This window comes from Mus caroli, chromosome 7 (genome assembly GCF_900094665.2).
Source record: "Mus caroli chromosome 7, CAROLI_EIJ_v1.1, whole genome shotgun sequence".
Classification (NCBI taxonomy): Eukaryota; Metazoa; Chordata; class Mammalia; order Rodentia; family Muridae; genus Mus; species Mus caroli.
The window spans coordinates 2,977,862-2,996,416 of NC_034576.1; the positions used below are offsets into that span (position 1 = coordinate 2,977,862).

Here is an 18,555-nt window from a genome sequence, read left to right on the forward strand (position 1 = left end):
ACACACACACACACACACACACACACACACACACACACACATACACATACACATACACATACACCACAGTGCAGATTTGGAGATGAAAGGACAACTTGAAGGTTGTCCTGTACCTTGATCCAGAAGATCAAATCCAGGTCAAGCTTGGTGGCAAATGCTTTAGCCCACTGAGCTATCTGGTCAGCCCACTCCCACCCAATTTAAAGACCATGACGGGACATGGAAAGATAGTCAGCAACCAAGACACTTACAGAGGGCTTATGGTGTTACCATCACCCACGCAGGGCCTCTCTTTAATATTCTTTATTAATTTGGTATGTCCCAAATGCTACAGTATGTGCTCACGATTTCTGCAGTGAGATGTTCTGCTTGCCTTTTTATTGGAACATATTCACTGGAAGGTTTGGTGTTGGCACAGGACACACCAAGACCAAGCTCTCAGCACAGAGGAGATCGATTTGCCCCAGACGGACAGAGGGCAGGGAATCAGAGACAACAAGCAGGAGACAGGATAAGGGAGAAGAGGAAGGGAACGAGGAATCGAGAGAAAGAGTATTTGTCCCAAAGGGACAAAGGACTGCCTCTGGATAGAGAGGAGACAGATGTGGCCCACAGGCAAATGGCAGTTTATAAAGGTAAAGGGGGAAACCCCCATTTTAGGATGAGATGTTTAATTTTTTTTAAAGATTTATTTATTATTATATCTAAGTACACCGTAGCTGTCTTCAGATGCACCAGAAGAGGGCATCAGATCTCATTACAGATGGTTGTGAGCCACCATGTGGTTTCTGGGATTTGAACTCAGGACCTTCGGAAGAGTAGTCCGTGCTCTTAACCACTGAGCCATCTCTCCAGCCCCAGATGTTTAATTTTAATTGTGCATGTTAATTAGGTGATCCAAAGGCAGCTTTTGATTGCTGCACTTCAATACTTTGATACCTGGACTGTGGTGGTCAGTCTCAGGAGAAGGGATTGGCCAAATAAGAGAATAGTCCTTGGTGGGTAGCTTTAGGAATATAATCTAAGGGTTTACAGGGGAGGGGGAATGAGAGAAGGGCTTCTATTAGAGCCATGTTTGCCATACACAGGCTGGCTATAGCCCTTCTTCACACTTTGCTATATACCTATTTTATACTCACATAACATACCCCTTATCATATCAGCCACGTTTTAGGTACCCAGTCAGTACATATGACTAGTTGCTACTGTATTGAATAGCACAGTTCTCTGTTTATTGTGCCCCAATAAATTAAGGTCTATAATCAATATGCTATATAAGTACTTTATTATTTGAAAAAGGAATTCTCTTAAAGGTACTTTTTTTTTCCTTTAATTTTGAGACAATTTCTTATTATCTTGGCTTGCATATATGCATTTGTGCTGAGCTGTCTTTGAATTCAGGATCTCCCTGACTTAGCCTCCTGATTGCCTGGAATTCAGACATGACATCACTGTTATCAGCACAAGTAATTATTTTCAGCCATTTCAGACTAATATGTCCTACTCCAATTTCATCACTAAATAATAGATTCATTCTTTTTAGCTTAATATATTACTCTGCTTTCTTGGAGGGTTTTTTCTGTTTCTCTCTCTCTCTCTCTCTCTCTCTCTCTCTCTCTCTCTCTCTTTTGTTTTGTTTTTCGAGACAGGGTTTCTCTGTATAGCCCTGGGTGTCCTGGAACTCGCTTTGTAGACCAGGCTGGCCTCGAACTCAGAAATCCACCTGCCTCTGACTCCCGAGTGCTGGGATTAAAGGCAAGAGCCACCACACCCGGCTGTTTCTCTTAAGTTTAAAGTTTTTATAGTTTTAAATGTCCACTCAATCCTAATAGTTAGTATATTTGTGGTTTTCAGTATTTGGTATTCAAGAATATGCTTTTAGTATTTATAACTTTATAGAGGCACTCACTTACTTTGAAAGTATTGTCCAGCCAGGCGATGGTGGTGCATGCCTTTAGTCCTAGCGCTTGTGAGGCAGAGGCCAGTGGATCTCTGTGAGTCTGAGGCCAGCCTGGTCTACAGAGCAAGTTCTAGGACAGCCAAGGCTATGCAGAGAAACCCTGTCTCGAAAAACAAAAACAAAAACAGAACAAACAAATAAAAACAAAAGAAGAGAAGGAAAGAAATATAGTGAACTCATTCTTTAAGAAGAAAAGAGTATAATCCATTTTCCTATTAATTTACAAAGTTTGATGTCTCAATCCAGTTTTAGATGATTTTTATAACACGGGTAATATTTCTTTTACCCATTTACAGTTAATTTCTTTTTTTTTTCTTTCCTTTTTTGGTTTTTCGAGACAGGTTACAGTTCATTTCTATTTCCACTATTAGTCCCAAGTAACCATGTAACATTTCTGTGTAAATATTCCCTTTTGGAAACGTTTCATATGGTAAATTACATTTAACTGATGGACAGTCTGGAGCTAAATGTGGCATATGAGATAAACTATATCACATATATAAAAACTTGGTTTATTCACTTTCAAACTTCAAACATTCCTGAATTCCTGTTGCTGTGATTAAACACCCAGGAAAAAAGCAACTTAAGGGAGAAAGGATGTTCATAATCCCAGGTTACACCATCACTGAGGGAAAGTTAAAGCAGCAGGAAGTTGAAGCAGTCAGGCACTTTATCCACGGTTAAGAGCACAGAGATGAGCCGGGCGGTGGTGGCGCACGCCTTTAATCCCAGCACTTGGGAGGCAGAGGCAGGTGGATTTCTGAGTTCAAGGCCAGCCTGGTCTACAGAGTGAGTTCCAGGACAGCCAGGGCTACACAGAGAAACCCTGTCTCGAAAAACAAAAAAAAAAAAAAAAAAAAAGAGCACAGAGATGAACTCATGCATGAATTGCTCAGTTAGCTTTCTGCTCAAGCCTAGAGAATGGCACCACCCACAATAGTAATAATTAATAATTAATAATTAATTCTTCTTCTTATTCACTCTGGAGCCCCAAGCCCAGGGATTAGTGCTGCCCAATTAAGGTAGTTAAGATATCCTCAGAGGCCCTCCCTTCTTCTACGTGATTCTGTATTTTGTCACACCAATGATTAAAAATAATCATCAGAAGACCTTAGTATAGTAATGGAAACTATGGTAAGACACGTTGTTCTTGTTAACTTTGGGTTGTTATAATCACTAATTATAATGACTCCTTTTTTTATTATCCGAGCTTCGTTTCTTCACCGCAGGAAAACTAATCCTAACTTCTTGGTGTTTTTCAGAATCAGGGTCTAAGTATGAGACCAAGAAGTTACCACCAAATTCATGTAACAAATCTGGGCCAAGCATCTGTGAGAAACCAACTTCTTCACAACAAAAGGTTCCCACAGAGAAGGCAAAGCATAACAAGCATTCAGTCCCAAGCAAATCCAAGAAAGAACATTCAGGCAAGAAATCTTTAAAGTGTAATCTTTGTGGGAAAACCTTTTTTCGAAGCTTATCTCTTAAACTTCATCAAGACTTTCACACTGGAGAGAGGTCTTATGAATGCAGTACTTGTAGACAAGTTTTCAGGCAGATCTTATCCCTCATTCTTCATCAGAGAGTTCACAATTGGAATAAAAGCTATGAATGTGATAGGTGTGGGGACATTTTTAATAAAAAGTTAACTCTTATGATACATAGAAGAATTCATAATGGAAAGGAAAATGTTCACCATGAGAAGGCCTCAGATTCATGCCCCTCTCTCAGTCTACACCATAATAATCACACTACTGACAACATTCAGCAGTGCAGGAAGTGTGGGAAAGTCTTCAGTCGGGTGTCATCCCTTTTACTTCATAAGAGGATTCACAACAGAAAGAAAATACAGAAATACAATAAGTACAGAAGAGGCTTCAAAAAGCAGCCAGTCCTTGTACATAAAAGAGTTTGTATTGGAAAGAAAACTCATGAAAGTAAGAAGGCCTTAATTCAGAGTCTCAGGCAGAAAACTTGCCAGTCGGAAAACCCTTTTATGTGTAGGAAATGCGGGAAGTCCTTTAGTAGGATCTCAGCCTTAATGCTCCATCAGAGAATTCACACTTCAGGGAATCCCTACAAATGTGATAAATGTCAGAAAGACTTTGGACGGCTTTCCACCCTTATTCTGCACCTAAGAATTCATAGTGGGGAGAAGCAGTTTAAGTGCAGCAAGTGTGAGAAGGTGTGTAGTCGCCTTTCATCCTTTATTCAGCACCAGAAAATTCATAAAAGGAAAAAGAAACTCATTGCATGCAAGGAATGTGGAAAGATGTTTGGTGGAATGAAAAATCTTAAAGTGCATCTCAACATCCATTCGGAAGAGAAACCTTTCAAGTGCAATAAATGTAGTAAAGTGTTTGGCCGCCAGTCATTTCTTAGTGAACATCAAAGAATTCATACCGGAGAGAAGCCCTATCAGTGTGAAGAATGTGGGAAAGCATTCAGCCACCGAATATCTCTTACCCGACATAAGAGAATTCACAGTGAGGACAGACCTTATGAATGTGACCTGTGTGGGAAAGCCTTCAGCCAGAGTGCTCATCTTGCACAGCATGAAAGAATTCACACTGGAGAGAAGCCTTACGCATGCAAAATATGTAAGAAGTCCTTCGCTCAGCGCATATCCCTCATTCTACATGAAAGAAGTCATACTGGGGAGAAGCCCTATGAGTGTAATGAATGTGGGAAGGCTTTCAGTAGTGGTTCGGACCTTATCCGACATCAGAGAAGTCACTCTTCAGAGAAACCATATGAATGTAGCAAATGTGGTAAGGCTTATAGTCGGAGCTCATCTCTGATTCGACATCAGAGTATACATTCAGAGGAAGCATCCTAAAGCCGTCGCCATGTCTGCAGACTCTATAAAGGATTTCAGAGAAGTATCCAGAGACATGGAAAGTGTGTGTAGCTGTTCTTGGCCTTATGATGATGTATGTCCCATAAACTCATCGTAAGTTGAAACGTTTGAGACAAAAGATATATTTAATATACCTGACCTACCAAATGTGATCATTTAGCAGCACAGTGTAATGTGGAGTCCCAGTTGTTCATTCTCCTGACCGTATGGCTTCCTGGAAGCTACGGCCTGACCCTGCTGCCCAGCATCGTGAGAGTTATCATCCTGCTCATCATCAGCCTAGGGACAGATCACACTTAGACCTAATTCCTAGTTGAATGAATATTGCCTCTGTACCATTATAATGCTGAAAAATCACAAATCAGCTATCATTCATTGTAGGGAGTGCACTCTCTGCCAATAAAATGGTTTGTGTCTGTGGGGCCATATTCTCCCTTTGAAAGCCAAAGAACCAAAGTCGTCGGTAGATTTTGAAGGGAAGGTCTGAAATCAGCTGAGGTATGCTCAGAATTTGGATCTGGGTTTGTGAGTGAAGGTGTTTTTCGGTTGGCATTTCATTTCTAGTACAGTGTTCAGGACATATTATTGGATACATACAATGAAATGGAACTGGAGCTACAGAGTCCATTTTTCTGGTGGAGCTTTGAGCCCAAGTTGAGGTCCCAGGAGAACAGAGTGTTAAGTCTAACAGGCAGACCAGGCAAAGCAGGGTGCCTCTTTCTCCTGACAGATCTTTGTTGGGGTGAGAACGAAAAGAGTGAGTCTTTAGAGTGCTAGAAATAGTAGTTACAGCAGTCACACTGCCTCCATGGTTGTGAAGATACACTGTGAACATTTAGTAAGACAGGCTGGGGGCTTGGGCAGGAGATACTGAAGAATGAGAAACGAGAGCAGGGAGAAGCTATTTTTTACTTTTTTTACTTGAAAATAAATCTTCTATATTTATATAAGTAAACAGTGTTTTCATGCAGTACTGCTATTCGCTCTACAAAAAGTTACTCTTGAGATATGTGTTTGGGTTTTTATGGTCTGGATATTTGTGCCATCCCAAAACTCATATGTTGAAGCCCTAATCCTTCAATGTGATGATATTTTGAAATGAGATTAATGGAGTTGTGGTGCAGATGGGCCTTTTTGATATGTTTATTGATCAGAGACCTTGTCTCCTGTCCCATGTGAGGACACAGGCGGGCCATCTGCAAACCAAGAAAAAAAATCCTCATCAGAACCTGACCAGTTTGCTACCCTCACCTTGGACTTCCAGCTCATGGAGGAACTGTGAGATCCTAATTTTTCTTAAGTCAACTCGTCTGTGATAGTGTGTTATAACAGCTCAAGCTGATTAGTTCATGGGAGAACTCCTAGATTAAGGTACTGGCTGTTTTCCTTTGATCCATCCAATACGTTCAATGTATTTTTTTTTTTGCCCCCCCTTTCCAGCATCTGTAAGCTGTATAAAAAATAAAGTCTGAGTTCTTTTGTGTGATTGGATTATATACAAAGAGGTTCTTTTACATGTTCTCTTCTGCACGTGCCGTTTAAGAGAACATCTGTCTCTTGTTAAGAAAAGCTTATAGTATTTGTTTACATTGTTAAGAAAAGTTCATAGAGGTTCTAATTTTGAGCACAAACATTGGGATTTGAATAGGAAATGTCCACCACCACAGGCTCCTCATTCCTGGCTGGTAGGAGGCTCTGAGAACTTCAGGTGAGGCCTTACTGGAGGTGTCCCTACCCGCAAGGCCGTCGAACAGGGACTTGAGGGGCACCTGAAAGAGAGTGGGGGACCAAGAAACACAAAGAATGGACAGCAAGTCAGGAGTCCCTGGTCAAGCTGACAAATTTTATTTTTCCCACACAGGTTATATACTCGTAGGAGCAGGAAGGGGGGGGGGTCGCTTTGTCTCTGGGTAATGTACCTGTTCCCAGGAACAGGATATTGACTGGGTAAACAGTTCAGCAGGAAGATCAGAACAGAGAGGGTTATTACGCACCTATCCACAAGATGTAGAGCTATTTGTTCTCCGCTGACTTCAGGATCTATGTCTATTTGTACTCAGCTGGGCTACTACTTTACCACAGAGGTCAAGACTTTGTAAGTAAGCACTTATGGCTGACAAGGCAGTTAACATTCAAACAGGGTCGCTCCCAACATGGAGGAACTGTCATAATGTGTGTGAGGTGTCCTTGGATACTATGTCTTGTCCCACCCTCTCCTTTAAAACCTTCCTTTATTTTCTGTTTAAAGATTTATTTATTTATTATATGTAAGTACAGTGTAGCTGTTTTCAGACACACCAGAAAAGGGCATCCGATAGTTGTGAGCCACCATGTGATTTCTGGGATTTGAACTCAGGACCTCCGGAAGAGCAGTCAGTGTTCTTAACCACTGAGGCAACTCTCCAGGTCTCACTCCAGCCCTGCTTGCTCTGGCCCCACTTGCTCGAACCCCGCTAGCTCCAGCCCCACTCGCTGTAGCCGTCTTCAGACACCCCAGAAGAGGGGCCTCAGATCTCATTACAGACGGTTGTGAGCCACCATGTGGTTGCTGGGATTTGAAGTCAGGACCTTTGGAAGCAGTCAGTGCTCTTAACCACTGAGCCATCTCTCCAGCCCCTAAAACTTTCCTTTAAAGAGTTAAATGTTTTATCTTACTTGTGTGAGTATATCAAGCAGATGCAGGGACTTGTAGCCAAACATTAGGCAGAGCTCAGGGAACACTATAGAAAAGGGGGAGGATGGATTGTAGGAGCCAGAGGGGTGGAGGACATGGCCCAAAGATACCAACTAAGCAGGAATCAGGGGCTCACAGGGACCGGCACAGCAGTCACAGAGTCTGCATGGCCTAGTCTTACTGCTTCTTGCTTTGCTGTGTTTGGGTGATATCCCTGAGAGGCCTATTCTTTTCTGAAGGGAAATGGAGGAATAGTGGCTCTGGGGAGGTGAGTGTGTGGGAGGGTGGGGGGTACAGGACTGAGAGGAGTAGAGGGAGTGGAAGCTGGTGTCAGCATGTATGAGAGAAAAATAAGTAAAAAGAAAAAATTTTAAAATATTTTATATATATAAATGCATGTGTGTTTGCATGTGCACCACTCATAAGCCTGGTGCTCAGACGCCAGAGAGGCCATCAGATTCCCTGGAACTGGAGTTATGGTTGTGAGTCACCATGTGGATGCTGGGAATTGAACCTCTGCCATAGTAAGTGCTCTAAACTGCTGAGCCATTTCTCCACCCCTCTGCCCCTTTAAGCCAACCAGGCTATAGTATTCTGATACAGCTCAAGCTAACTAGTACATTAGAGAGCTTATACCAGAACCTTCTCTATCCCTCCTTTCCCCCCATCTCTTTTCTGATTACCACAAGAGGGCCTGCTTTGCCCTGCTTTGCCCTGCTTGCCCTGCTTGCCCTGCTATGATGGAATAAACCCAAAATACTTTGTTTTGCTCAGGTATATTGTCTCAGCAATAAACATTCTAATACAAGTAAGAAAACAACCAAAGCATACAGAAGTTAAACTTGCAGGCAGGGTAAAGGCAGCTGAAATGTTACATTTTCAGATACATAGACAAAAATAAAATCACTGCAGCAAGTGTGAAGAATGGCATAGAGAAGTCTCAAGGAGAAGTATGTTTTTCTCTATTTCTACACCTCTCACTTCTGTCCAAATCTTTATGTTCTGTTAAGTCATTTTTTCTTGGTTCTAGATCAACAGTATCCCTAAGAGGCTGCCATCTGAGATGTATCTCAGTGGTAGTAGAGCACGTGCATTCTGAGTTTCATTCTGTTTGCTGTGATAAAATATTGACTAAAAACAACTCAGAAGGAGAGTCAGTTTGACTTACACTTCCAGGGCACAGATCATCATTGAGAAGTCAGGGTAGGAACTTGGAAGGCAGAACCAGAGGCATGCTGTTTCCTGGCTGGTTCTCAAGCTAGCTGCCGCACACACCTCAGGACAACCGGCCCAGAGAATGATGGTACCCACAGACCCCATTTTACAGTCGAAGACCATCCTTCCACAGACATGCCCAGAGTCTGATCTGGGCAGTTTTCCTGGGAGGCTTCTCAAATGACTAAGTTACAAGTCTGATGGACCTGAGTTCAATCTCAGAACTCACGTGGTGAAAGGAGAGAACCAATTTCTGCAGTTTGTATACACACACGCGCACACACACACACACCACACTACAATGTAATCTTTAAAAAGAATATACAAGATTGAACTATCTGAAATACACCTTAAATATGTAAATTAAATGTAAATTGGTGTTTTGTGTGTGGTGATGGTAGGGATAGTAGCATAAACACTCAAAAAGCTGAAACATGGGCAAGGGGATAAAAAGAGTTCTAGAGTAATTGCCTAGCATGTGGTGAGGCCCTGGGTTCAATTCCAGCAGGTAAAAAAGAGAGGTTATAACAGAGGGGTTAGTGTACAAGAACACATAATTCTCAATGGACATAAGTTGACTTATAGAGGTGCAAATTAAATGATAAAGAGCCAACAGAAGCAACCAGGATCCCTGCTTGGCTTGAGCTACCCAGATATCTTTTCAAAAAAAAAAAAAAAGGTGTTTAGCTACCTCCCGGGTGGTCAAGGTACACACATGATACACCCCTCACCAAACTCAAGTAGGAGGACCTAGATTCAGATTTCCAGTACCAATTTAAAAGTCAGGCATGGCTGCAAATGTCTGTAACTCTAATTCTGTGAGGTAGAGACAGCTGGATCAGGGGAGCTTGCTGAGAAAAGGCAAAGGCGAATGCCAGATTCATTGAGAGACAGTCTCAAAAACTAAAATAGAGCCAAGAATGTTACGATGTTACATGCCCTTAATCCCAGAACTCAGGAGGCAGAAGTAGGGGGACTTCTATGAGTTCAAAATTAGCCTGGACTACTACATAAATAGTTTCTAGTCGACAAAACAAAAACAACAAAAGGTAGGAGCCTGGAGAGATGGCTCAGTGATTAAGAGCACTTGGTGCTCTTTCAAAAGACAGCCTTAGTTCTAGCACCCAGGTGGTGGCTCATAGCAGTTCCAGGGGATCTGGCCTCCAAAGAAATGAGGCACACATGATGCACAAACATGCAGGCAAAACCACCCATACACTTACAAATAAAATGAACAAGGCTGGGGAGATAACTATGGTAAAGTACTTTCCACAAAAGCCTGGCCACCTCAGTTGGATCCATAAAACCTATGTTAAAATCAGATATGATAGCACCTACTGTAATCTTTACTCTTATAAGTAACCTCTCATGTGTATTCTTGCTAGGGACCCTAATAAAAACCCATTGTGGTGCTGGGGAAATTTCCAGCACCTTTGGCTCACAATTATCTATAACTCTAGTTCCAGGGGATCTGACACCTTCTGGCTTCCTCAGGCACTAGACATACATGTAGACAAAACACCCATACACATAAAGTACATATTAAAAATGAAACAACTCATTGGGTGACCAAGTTGGATTCTGATATCTTTTGTTTTGACTCTAAGATGGATAGTCTCTCTCTCTCTCTCTCTCTCTCTCTCTCTCTCTCTCTCTCTCTCTGTGTGTGTGTGTGTGTGTGTGTGTGTGTGTGTGTGTTGCATCTCACTAGGAAAGTTTGTCATACAACATGGCTCTATAGAGTGGTCCCAGGAAGTTATTATCATCACTTGAGAGAAGCAGTGCTGTTACCATATTGGGTAGCTAGTGGTGTTAGCAGGCTTAAAGTTGTTGAGGGTGGACACATCCCTTAGTAGCAGCAACTTGTAAAACCAGAAAACAAAATGTAAGACTCTGATTATTGATCAAAACAGTGGGACTGGAGTCATATCTCTGTCCTTAAGTAAAGATATGACATTCTGAATTTCCCAGAAGGGCTGGTGGTGTGGTGGTTTGAATAAGTTTGCGCCCCCCCCCCCCCCGATAGATTCATGTGTTTGAATGCTTGGCCCATAAGGAATCTCACTATTATGAGGTATGGTCTTGTTGGAATAGTTGTGGCCTTGTTGGAGGAAATGTCTCACTATGGAGGCGAGCTTTCAGGTCTCATATATAAACTCAAGCTATGCCTAGTGTAATAACTTCTCCTGCCTGCCAGCAGGACACACTCCCCTTCTACTGCCTGTGGATCAAGATGTAGAACTCTCAGTTCCTCCAGTACCATATCTGCCTTCACTCTGCCATGCTTCCTGCCATGATGATAATGGTCTAAATCTCTGAAACTAAAAGCCAGTCCCAATTAAATATTTTCCTTTCAACAAGTTGCTTTTGATCATGGTGTCTGTTCACAGCAATAAAAGCCTAAGACAGTTGGTAAGGAACAAGGATTTATAACCATTATTTCCTTAGGAGTTAACTCAAATGAGCCTATCAATCACCCAGGTTAAAAAATGACTTTGGGGAAATTGTTTTAGAGACAACAGAAATATAAACATTGCCTCGATTTCTGTGGCTACTGTTCACTTTCACCCACAATGGCCCTTTTGGAATGCTGTAATTTGCCCTTTAACAGACACCTGCTATCCATACTTTGCTGTTTGTGTCTTGTCTGAATTCTTTCAGTGGAGATCATATAGAATAGGATGCAAAGGGGAAGCCAGAGCTAGAGCTTGACAACCCTTAAGATGATTATTCTGGGGCCAGGGTACAACCTTACCATCATATAAGGTTAATTTTTCATCCTTTGTCAGAAAAAAAAGTGTGCACGTGTGTGTAGAAAGTATGTATGCACCAGAAGAAGCCTGTTTTTGGAGGCTGATGTCAGGTGATCTCAATTGCTCTCCACTTTTAAAAAAAGATTACAGTATATATGTATTTATGATGTGAGGGAAAATGTGTGCCATGTTGCTAAATGGAGGTTAGAGGACAATTGTGGGAAGTAGATTTCCTGCTACCACATTTCCATAGGTCCTGGAGCTTGAAGTCAGGCTTGTGCAGCAAGGGTTTTATGGGCTGAGCCATAGTAATGGTCTGCCACCTTTTCTTTTGAGAAAGATTCTCTCACCAACTTTGGAGCTCATCAATTTGGATAGACTGATGAGTCAATGGGATTTGCCTGTCTCTGCATTTGCAGCGCTGTGGTTACGGACTTACACAGTGCTGTACCAAGCTTTCGTGTGGGTGCTGGGAGTCTTCACACGTTGCATGGAAGGCACTTTAGTGAGCCATTTCCCAAGCCCCATAAAAATATCGATCACACTGTTGTTCCTAGAATCCAAGGTGAGAGCAGGTTTAAGATAATGGAGACCTCTGGGCATCTTTCACAGGGTCTTGTGGGACCAGGTATGGAGTCAATGCTTTTAAAAAGGAGCTGTTATAATTCCAAACATTGGCAATATATATTTTAACAAAATGAATTGTTATAATCCCAGACATTGGCAATATATAGTCTTTCCCTTGTGAATATGCATATAAATAGCTTATTAGTTTTATGGAATTCTCAAAGAATCAGCTTTTGGTTTCAATTTCTTTGTTTTGTTTTTGTTTTTTTTTTGTTTTTCGAGACAGGGTTTCTCTGTATAGCCCTGGCTGTCCTGGAACTCACTTTGTAGACCAGGCTGGCCTCGAACTCAGAAATCCGCCTGCCTCTGCCTCCCGAGTGCTGGGATTAAAGGCGTGCGCCACCACGCCTGGCTTGGTTTCAATTTCTATTTGATTTCCATTCCTGTGTGTGAGTGTGCGTGCAAATGATAGGGAGTGAGAGGTAGGGCCTCCCTCACACATTCATGCCTTTCTATAATCCCTGTTTTTTAAAAAAAGATGTTTTAGTATGTTATGTATGTTTGCATATAGTTCGCATGTATGTATGTGCACCACTTGCATGCATGTCAAGGAGGTCAGAAAAGGGCACCAGACACCCTGGAACTGGAGTTACAGGTGGTAGTGAGCCAACATGTGGATACTGAGAACTGAGTCTACGTCCACAGCAAGCACAAGTGCTCTTAACCATTGAGCTAGCTCTGCAAACCCTAGTGTCCACTCTTATGCCATGGACTTCATCACGCTTCTTTTGCTAATTTGTTCAGGTGCTAACTGAAGTTGACTTGAGATCTTTTAGAGCAAGTGTGAGATACTGTTGTATTTCTAAGTACCATGTGAGCTGCATCCAGCAAATTCCGACTTTCTATGTTCACAGTTGACTCAGTTCAAAGTATTTTCTATTCCCCCCTCTGATTTCTTCTTTGAACTGAGTTCCTGAAATGTGTGCTAGTTTGGTTCTAATTTGGGGCACATTTGTGTTATCTTTCTCTTATTTGCTCCTAAGTTCATTCCATTCTGGCCAGAAAACATTTCACAAGACTTGAGCTCTTTTGAATTAACAGATGTAGGGCTAGAGAGATGAGTCAGTGGTTAGAATACAGCACTCCCATTTGGTGGCTCCTCAACAGGTGTTACTCCAGCTCCAGGGGATATAATGCCTTTCTTTGGTTGTACATGTACACCACACACACTCTTAAAAATATAACTAGGGAATGTGGGTGGTTTTTTTTGTTTGTTTGTTCTTCTTTTCTTTTTGAGACAGGGTTTCTCTGTGTAGCCCTGGCTGTCCTGAACTCGATCTATAGAACAGGCTGGCCTCAAACTCACAGAAATCTGCCTGCCTCTACCTCCGGAATGCTAAAGTTAAAGGCATGTACCACCATGCCTGCCTGAAGACATGTTTTTTAGGCCTAAAGTGTGGTACATTTTGGTAGGTGCTCTAGTTCACTGGTTACTCATCAGACTTTCTTATTTTATTAAGTATCTGTTTTGCTTTTGTTTACATATAACATAATGAATATTATCTCAGTAAATTCTACTGAAGTGATTTTTTTTTAAAGAAAAGCAAGTGCCGATTCATAGAACTTGAATAATGAAATCATTTTTTCTTATCCAGTCATATATTTACATATTCATGCTAAAATAGAAGCTAACATGTTCCCCCTCTATCATCAGTCCAATGTAAGTCCACTTGCATTAGATATCACCCACATTTTATTATAAGTGTGTATATGTTTAAATATACATATATACTTTGAACTTACTATATAGCCAAGTATCCTTGAACCTCTCTGCCCAGCTTATGTGGTACTGGGGACTGAACCCAGAGTTTTGTGAATGCTAAGTAAGCACTTTATAAACTGAGCTGCACCCTTGGTCTCCAACTTTATTATTTCTAATTATAAAAGAGTTATAATGCCCCAGGTCTATTTTTTGCTTATGATTAAAATAATCAACTCTTCTTGGTATATCATCATATTTTTATTTTAGATTAATATTACTTTATGCTAGGCACTCTGCTAAGAAATCTACATGCATTATTTTCTTCTCCCAATTACTTTTGAGGTAGAACCATTATTAGCCCCATAGTATAAATAGGTCTGAATGTTACAAAGGGCCAGATGCTCTCCTAAAATCAGGAATGGAAGGTGGAAGAACAACAATTAAACCTAGATCTGTTTTAGTCCTGTATGTATTGAAAGAGAGAGAAAGAGAGAGAGAGAGTGAGAGAGAGACAGAGACAGGGAGAGAGCCAGAGAGAGAGAGAGGGAGAGAGCAAGAGAGAGCAAGAGAGAGTGAGATGAATACTGACATGAAGGTAGAGTGAGAGAAAGCAAGAGTGAGATGAATATTGACATGAAGGTTTTAACTGATAGTTTGAGACAAGGTTCTGGGGGCAAGGTGGCCTGTTAGGGTACTTTAAGAACTGTGCTTTTTACCTACAAACTTTTGGATACTGGTAAGCAATTTCAATTAATGAGGGATAAATAATATGACCAAAATTCGTTTTTGTAAAGTTTGGCTGAAGTGTGGAAACTGACAAGAGGCATGGGTGAAGGGTGAAAACACTAGAAAAACATTTCACTCTTCCACACACAACAGAGTAACACAAAGAAGTCAAGGATGATGTAATATAAATGGTTCCAATGGGTCAGATTTGGGTCATATCTAAGAGATTAAACCTATAGTTCTTGGCAACTGACTTGACATAGAGGGTGACGAAGAGGAAAGGGACAAGAATGACTCCATAGTATGGACTTTCTCATGATGAGCAAGGTGTGCACGCTGCCTGAACGATTTCCTGCAATCTTTACATTCATAAGGTCTCTCTCCGGTATGAATTCTCTGATGTAGGGTAAGAGATCCACTGTAACTAAAGGCTTTCCCACAAATATTACATTCGTAAGGTTTCTCTCCAGTATGGATTCTTTGATGTTGAGCAAGGCCTGCATTTTGGCTAAATGTTTTCCTACATTCCTTACATATATAGGGCTTCTCTCCTGTGTGACTTCTCTGATGCTGTGCAAGCGATGAACTGTTGCTGAAGGCTTTTCTACATTCAGCACATTCATAGGGTTTCTCTCCGGTATGAACCCTCTGATGTTGATCAAGGTAAGCAATCTGGCTGAATGCTTTCCTACATACTTTACATTCATACGGTTTCTCTCCAGTATGCACTCTCTGATGTTGAGAAAGGTGTGCATACTGGCTGAAAGACTTCCTACATTCTTTACATTCATAGGGTCTCTCCCCAGTATGAATTCTCTGATGTACAATTAGGTATCCACGGTGACTAAAAGCTTTCCCACACACATGGCACACATACGGTTTCTCACCCGTATGAATTCTCTGATGCTGGGCCAGGAATGAACCGTTACTAAATGCTTTTCCACATTCAATACATTCAAAAGGTCGCTCTCCGGTATGAATTCTTTGATGCTGAGTCAGGTGTGCAATCTGGCTAAAGGCTTTTTTACATTCTTTACACTGGTAAGGTTTCTCTCCAGTATGAACTCTCTGATGCTGAGCAAGATGTGCATTCTGGCTGAAGGCCTTCCTACACTCTTTACATTCATAAGGCTTCTCCCCAGTGTGTATTCTCTTATGTTGTGCTAGGTTTGCGCTTTGGCTGAAGGCTTTCCCACATTCGACGCATGCGTAGGGTTTCTCTCCCGTATGAATTCTCTGATGGAGTGTAAGGGATGAGGTCTGGTTAAAGACTTTTTCACAATCACTACACTTCAGGATTCTCTTTTCTACCTGGACCTTCTTATGCTTCATTTCAACAGACTTTTTCCGGTAACTTCTCTTTTGTGGCTCACTCTGATCTATTCTTTCTTTGGTAGAGGAACTTTGTGGCACATCTAGTATTGCATTCTGATGGATGGCTTGACAAGATGGATTGCACCCCCTAATTTCACTTTCGGGGACTTCTTTATGAGTGAATAACAACTGATGGGAATACGCCTCCTGACGTCCCAACCTGTTTTTGAACCAGTCTTCATTTTCATGTTCTTCTTTCAAATCGGGACAGTCAAGGATGGAACTAAAATGGCTTCTTCCCATTGTTAGGACTTTGGCAGATTCTTTATAAATATCTTGCTTTGATATAAATTCTGTGCCTTTGAATACATACTCCCAATCTAAAAGATACCAAGAAAATAGATGTTTTTAAAAATCATTTATAAGAAGAAAAGAAAGTGCTCAGAGAAAGTAAAATACAAAAGAAATGAAAAGATTTAACATCTCTTAATGCATCTGAAAGACTATATTATATGAGGAAAGGTGCTTGAGCCAAGTGCAGGGACGCACGTCTTTAATCCCAGTACTTGAGAGGCAAAAGCAGGCCCTTCTCTGTGAGTTTGAGTCCAGCCTGGTCTACATAGTGAGTTCTAGGATAGCTAGAGCTACATAGTGAGAGAAAGAGAGAGAAAGAAAGGTGGAAGGAAGGAAGGAAGGAAGGAAAGAAGGGAGGGAGGGAGGGAGGGAGGGAGGAAGGAAGGAAGGAAGGAAGGAAGGAAGGAAGGAAGGAAGAAAAGAAAGTTGATTAAATTAATCATATATAACCATGAAAAATAATTGAGAAAATGAAAAAAAATAAGGCCGTCATCTAAAAAAAGTCACAATTATCTTTTTAAAAGTTAATTAACTAATTAAAATTTAGATACAATTAAGATCTTATATTTGAGTTAATAATACAGTCTTCAAACATCTTCTCTTCTTCTCTCAAGTTAAAAGGCAATTTTAGAATGTCAAGAATGTAGCTGAAGTACCCCCACTGGATACCCAGACCTAAATGCAAACCAGCTGTCTAGTGGGTCATTAAACGTTATGGTTATTAATCACTACATTCTGGGAAAGGTGCTCCTGAAAACAATTTTCTTTGTAATTCCTGAAACCACAATATCTTCATGAAAACATACTTTTCTATCCAATTGTTTGCTTTTATTTAATACAGGCGTTACTTTGTCTTACACTTATCAGTCCCAAATTAGGTTACTTCTGTTTAAAGCTACATTTATTTAATGTGTGCACATAAGTGAATGTTATGACATTTGTGTGGAGGTCGGAAGACAACTTATGGGAGCTGGCTCTCTCTCTCCTTCCACCATGTCAGACCTGATTACAGAACTCAGGTCATCAGGCTTGGTGATAAATGCCTTCACCTGATGGGCTAGCTCAGGTTTGGTGATAAATGCCTTCACCTGATGGGCTAGCTCAGGCTTGGTGATAAATGCCTTTACCTGATGGGCTAGCTCAGTAGCCCAATATTACCTTTTTGTGTGTTTTCAGACCATGGTCTTAGAAACTGATAAATCTTAGCCAAAATTAGTAAATGCATATGGAGTCTCATCAAAACTGACTACCATATCCTACTCTATACCAATATAAATATATTCAACAACTACCCAATAGGGGTTTATGGTATCTTCAATAAGCCGGGGCTTTTCATGGATTGTAAGACACATGTGTCAATAAATTTTCAAGTACTGACTGAAATCAGAGAATGATGTTCTCTACCCTCAAAAGAATTACTTTTAAGAGACATCATAGTGTCTGGCATGTACTATCAAAGAATTAAGGAACAGTTGAAATTTAAAAGTGCTTACAATTACACAACAACAACAACAACAAACAGAAAATCCTTGAGGGGCTACCTCAGAAGACCAACATAAACCCACAGGAAGTAGAAGAGCATCTTAGTAGATGTAGGAAACGTCTTAGTCAGGGTCTCACAGCTGTGAGCAGACACCAGGACCAGGCAGCTCTCACAAGGACAACATTTAATTGGGGCTGGCTTACAGGCTCAGAGGCTCAGCCCATCATCATCAAGGTGGGAGCATGGCAGCTTCCAGGCAGGCACAGGGCTGGAGCTGAGAGTTCTATATCTTCATCCAAAGGAAGCCAGGAGAAGACTGATCTCCGGGCAACTAGGATGAGGGTCTTAAAGCCATGCCCATAATGACACACTTCCTCCAACAAGGCCACACCTACTCCATCATCTCCTAATAGTGCCACACCCTGGGCCAAACATACTCAAACCACCACATTAAGTGAGAAAATAAAGTAGCTACAATGAATAGAAATTAGACAATAAAGACCACTAATTATGAAAACAAGAGATCTTGTAAGATGGCTCAGGGCATAAAGGGATTTCCCATTAAACCTGATGACCTGGAGCTGATCTCCAAAACCCACACTGTAGAAGGAAAGAACCAACTCCTGTCCTTGGCCTCCATACACATGTTGTGTCATGTGTGTGCCTATCCTTGTGCACACATATGCACACACAAAGTAAATAAAATGTTTAAAAAAACAGGACAAATAAAACAGCCCATGTCTGCAGATGACATGATTACATAAAAAATCCTCAGAGGAAAAAAGTGCAAGAGGCAATAAGAACACCACACTGAGGTCTCATGGTAGTGGGGTATGCCTTTTTTTCCCAGCACTCAGGAGGTAGAGGCAGGGGCAGGGGCAGGGGCA

At 41.3% G+C, this 18,555-nt stretch overlaps 2 protein-coding genes across 4 annotated transcripts in view; one reads left to right on the forward strand and one right to left on the reverse strand.

Moving 5' to 3' along the window:
* The window catches only part of Znf667 (zinc finger protein 667), a 76,461-nt gene that overhangs the window by 16,954 nt on the left and 40,952 nt on the right, over positions 1–18,555 (forward strand). The window contains 1 exon segment of the mRNA XM_029479246.1: positions 3,223–4,773. Coding sequence (XP_029335106.1) covers positions 3,223–4,773 — 1,551 coding nt within the window.
* Znf583 (zinc finger protein 583) overlaps positions 14,091–18,555 on the reverse strand; it is a 17,025-nt gene continuing 12,560 nt past the window's right edge. For all 3 annotated transcript variants that reach the window (XM_029479242.1, XM_029479241.1, XM_021166524.2), the window contains exon 5: positions 14,091–16,211. In XM_029479242.1, the coding sequence (XP_029335102.1) occupies positions 14,737–16,211 (1,475 nt within the window). In that variant the 3' untranslated portion in view covers positions 14,091–14,736. The remainder of the gene's footprint in view (positions 16,212–18,555) is intronic.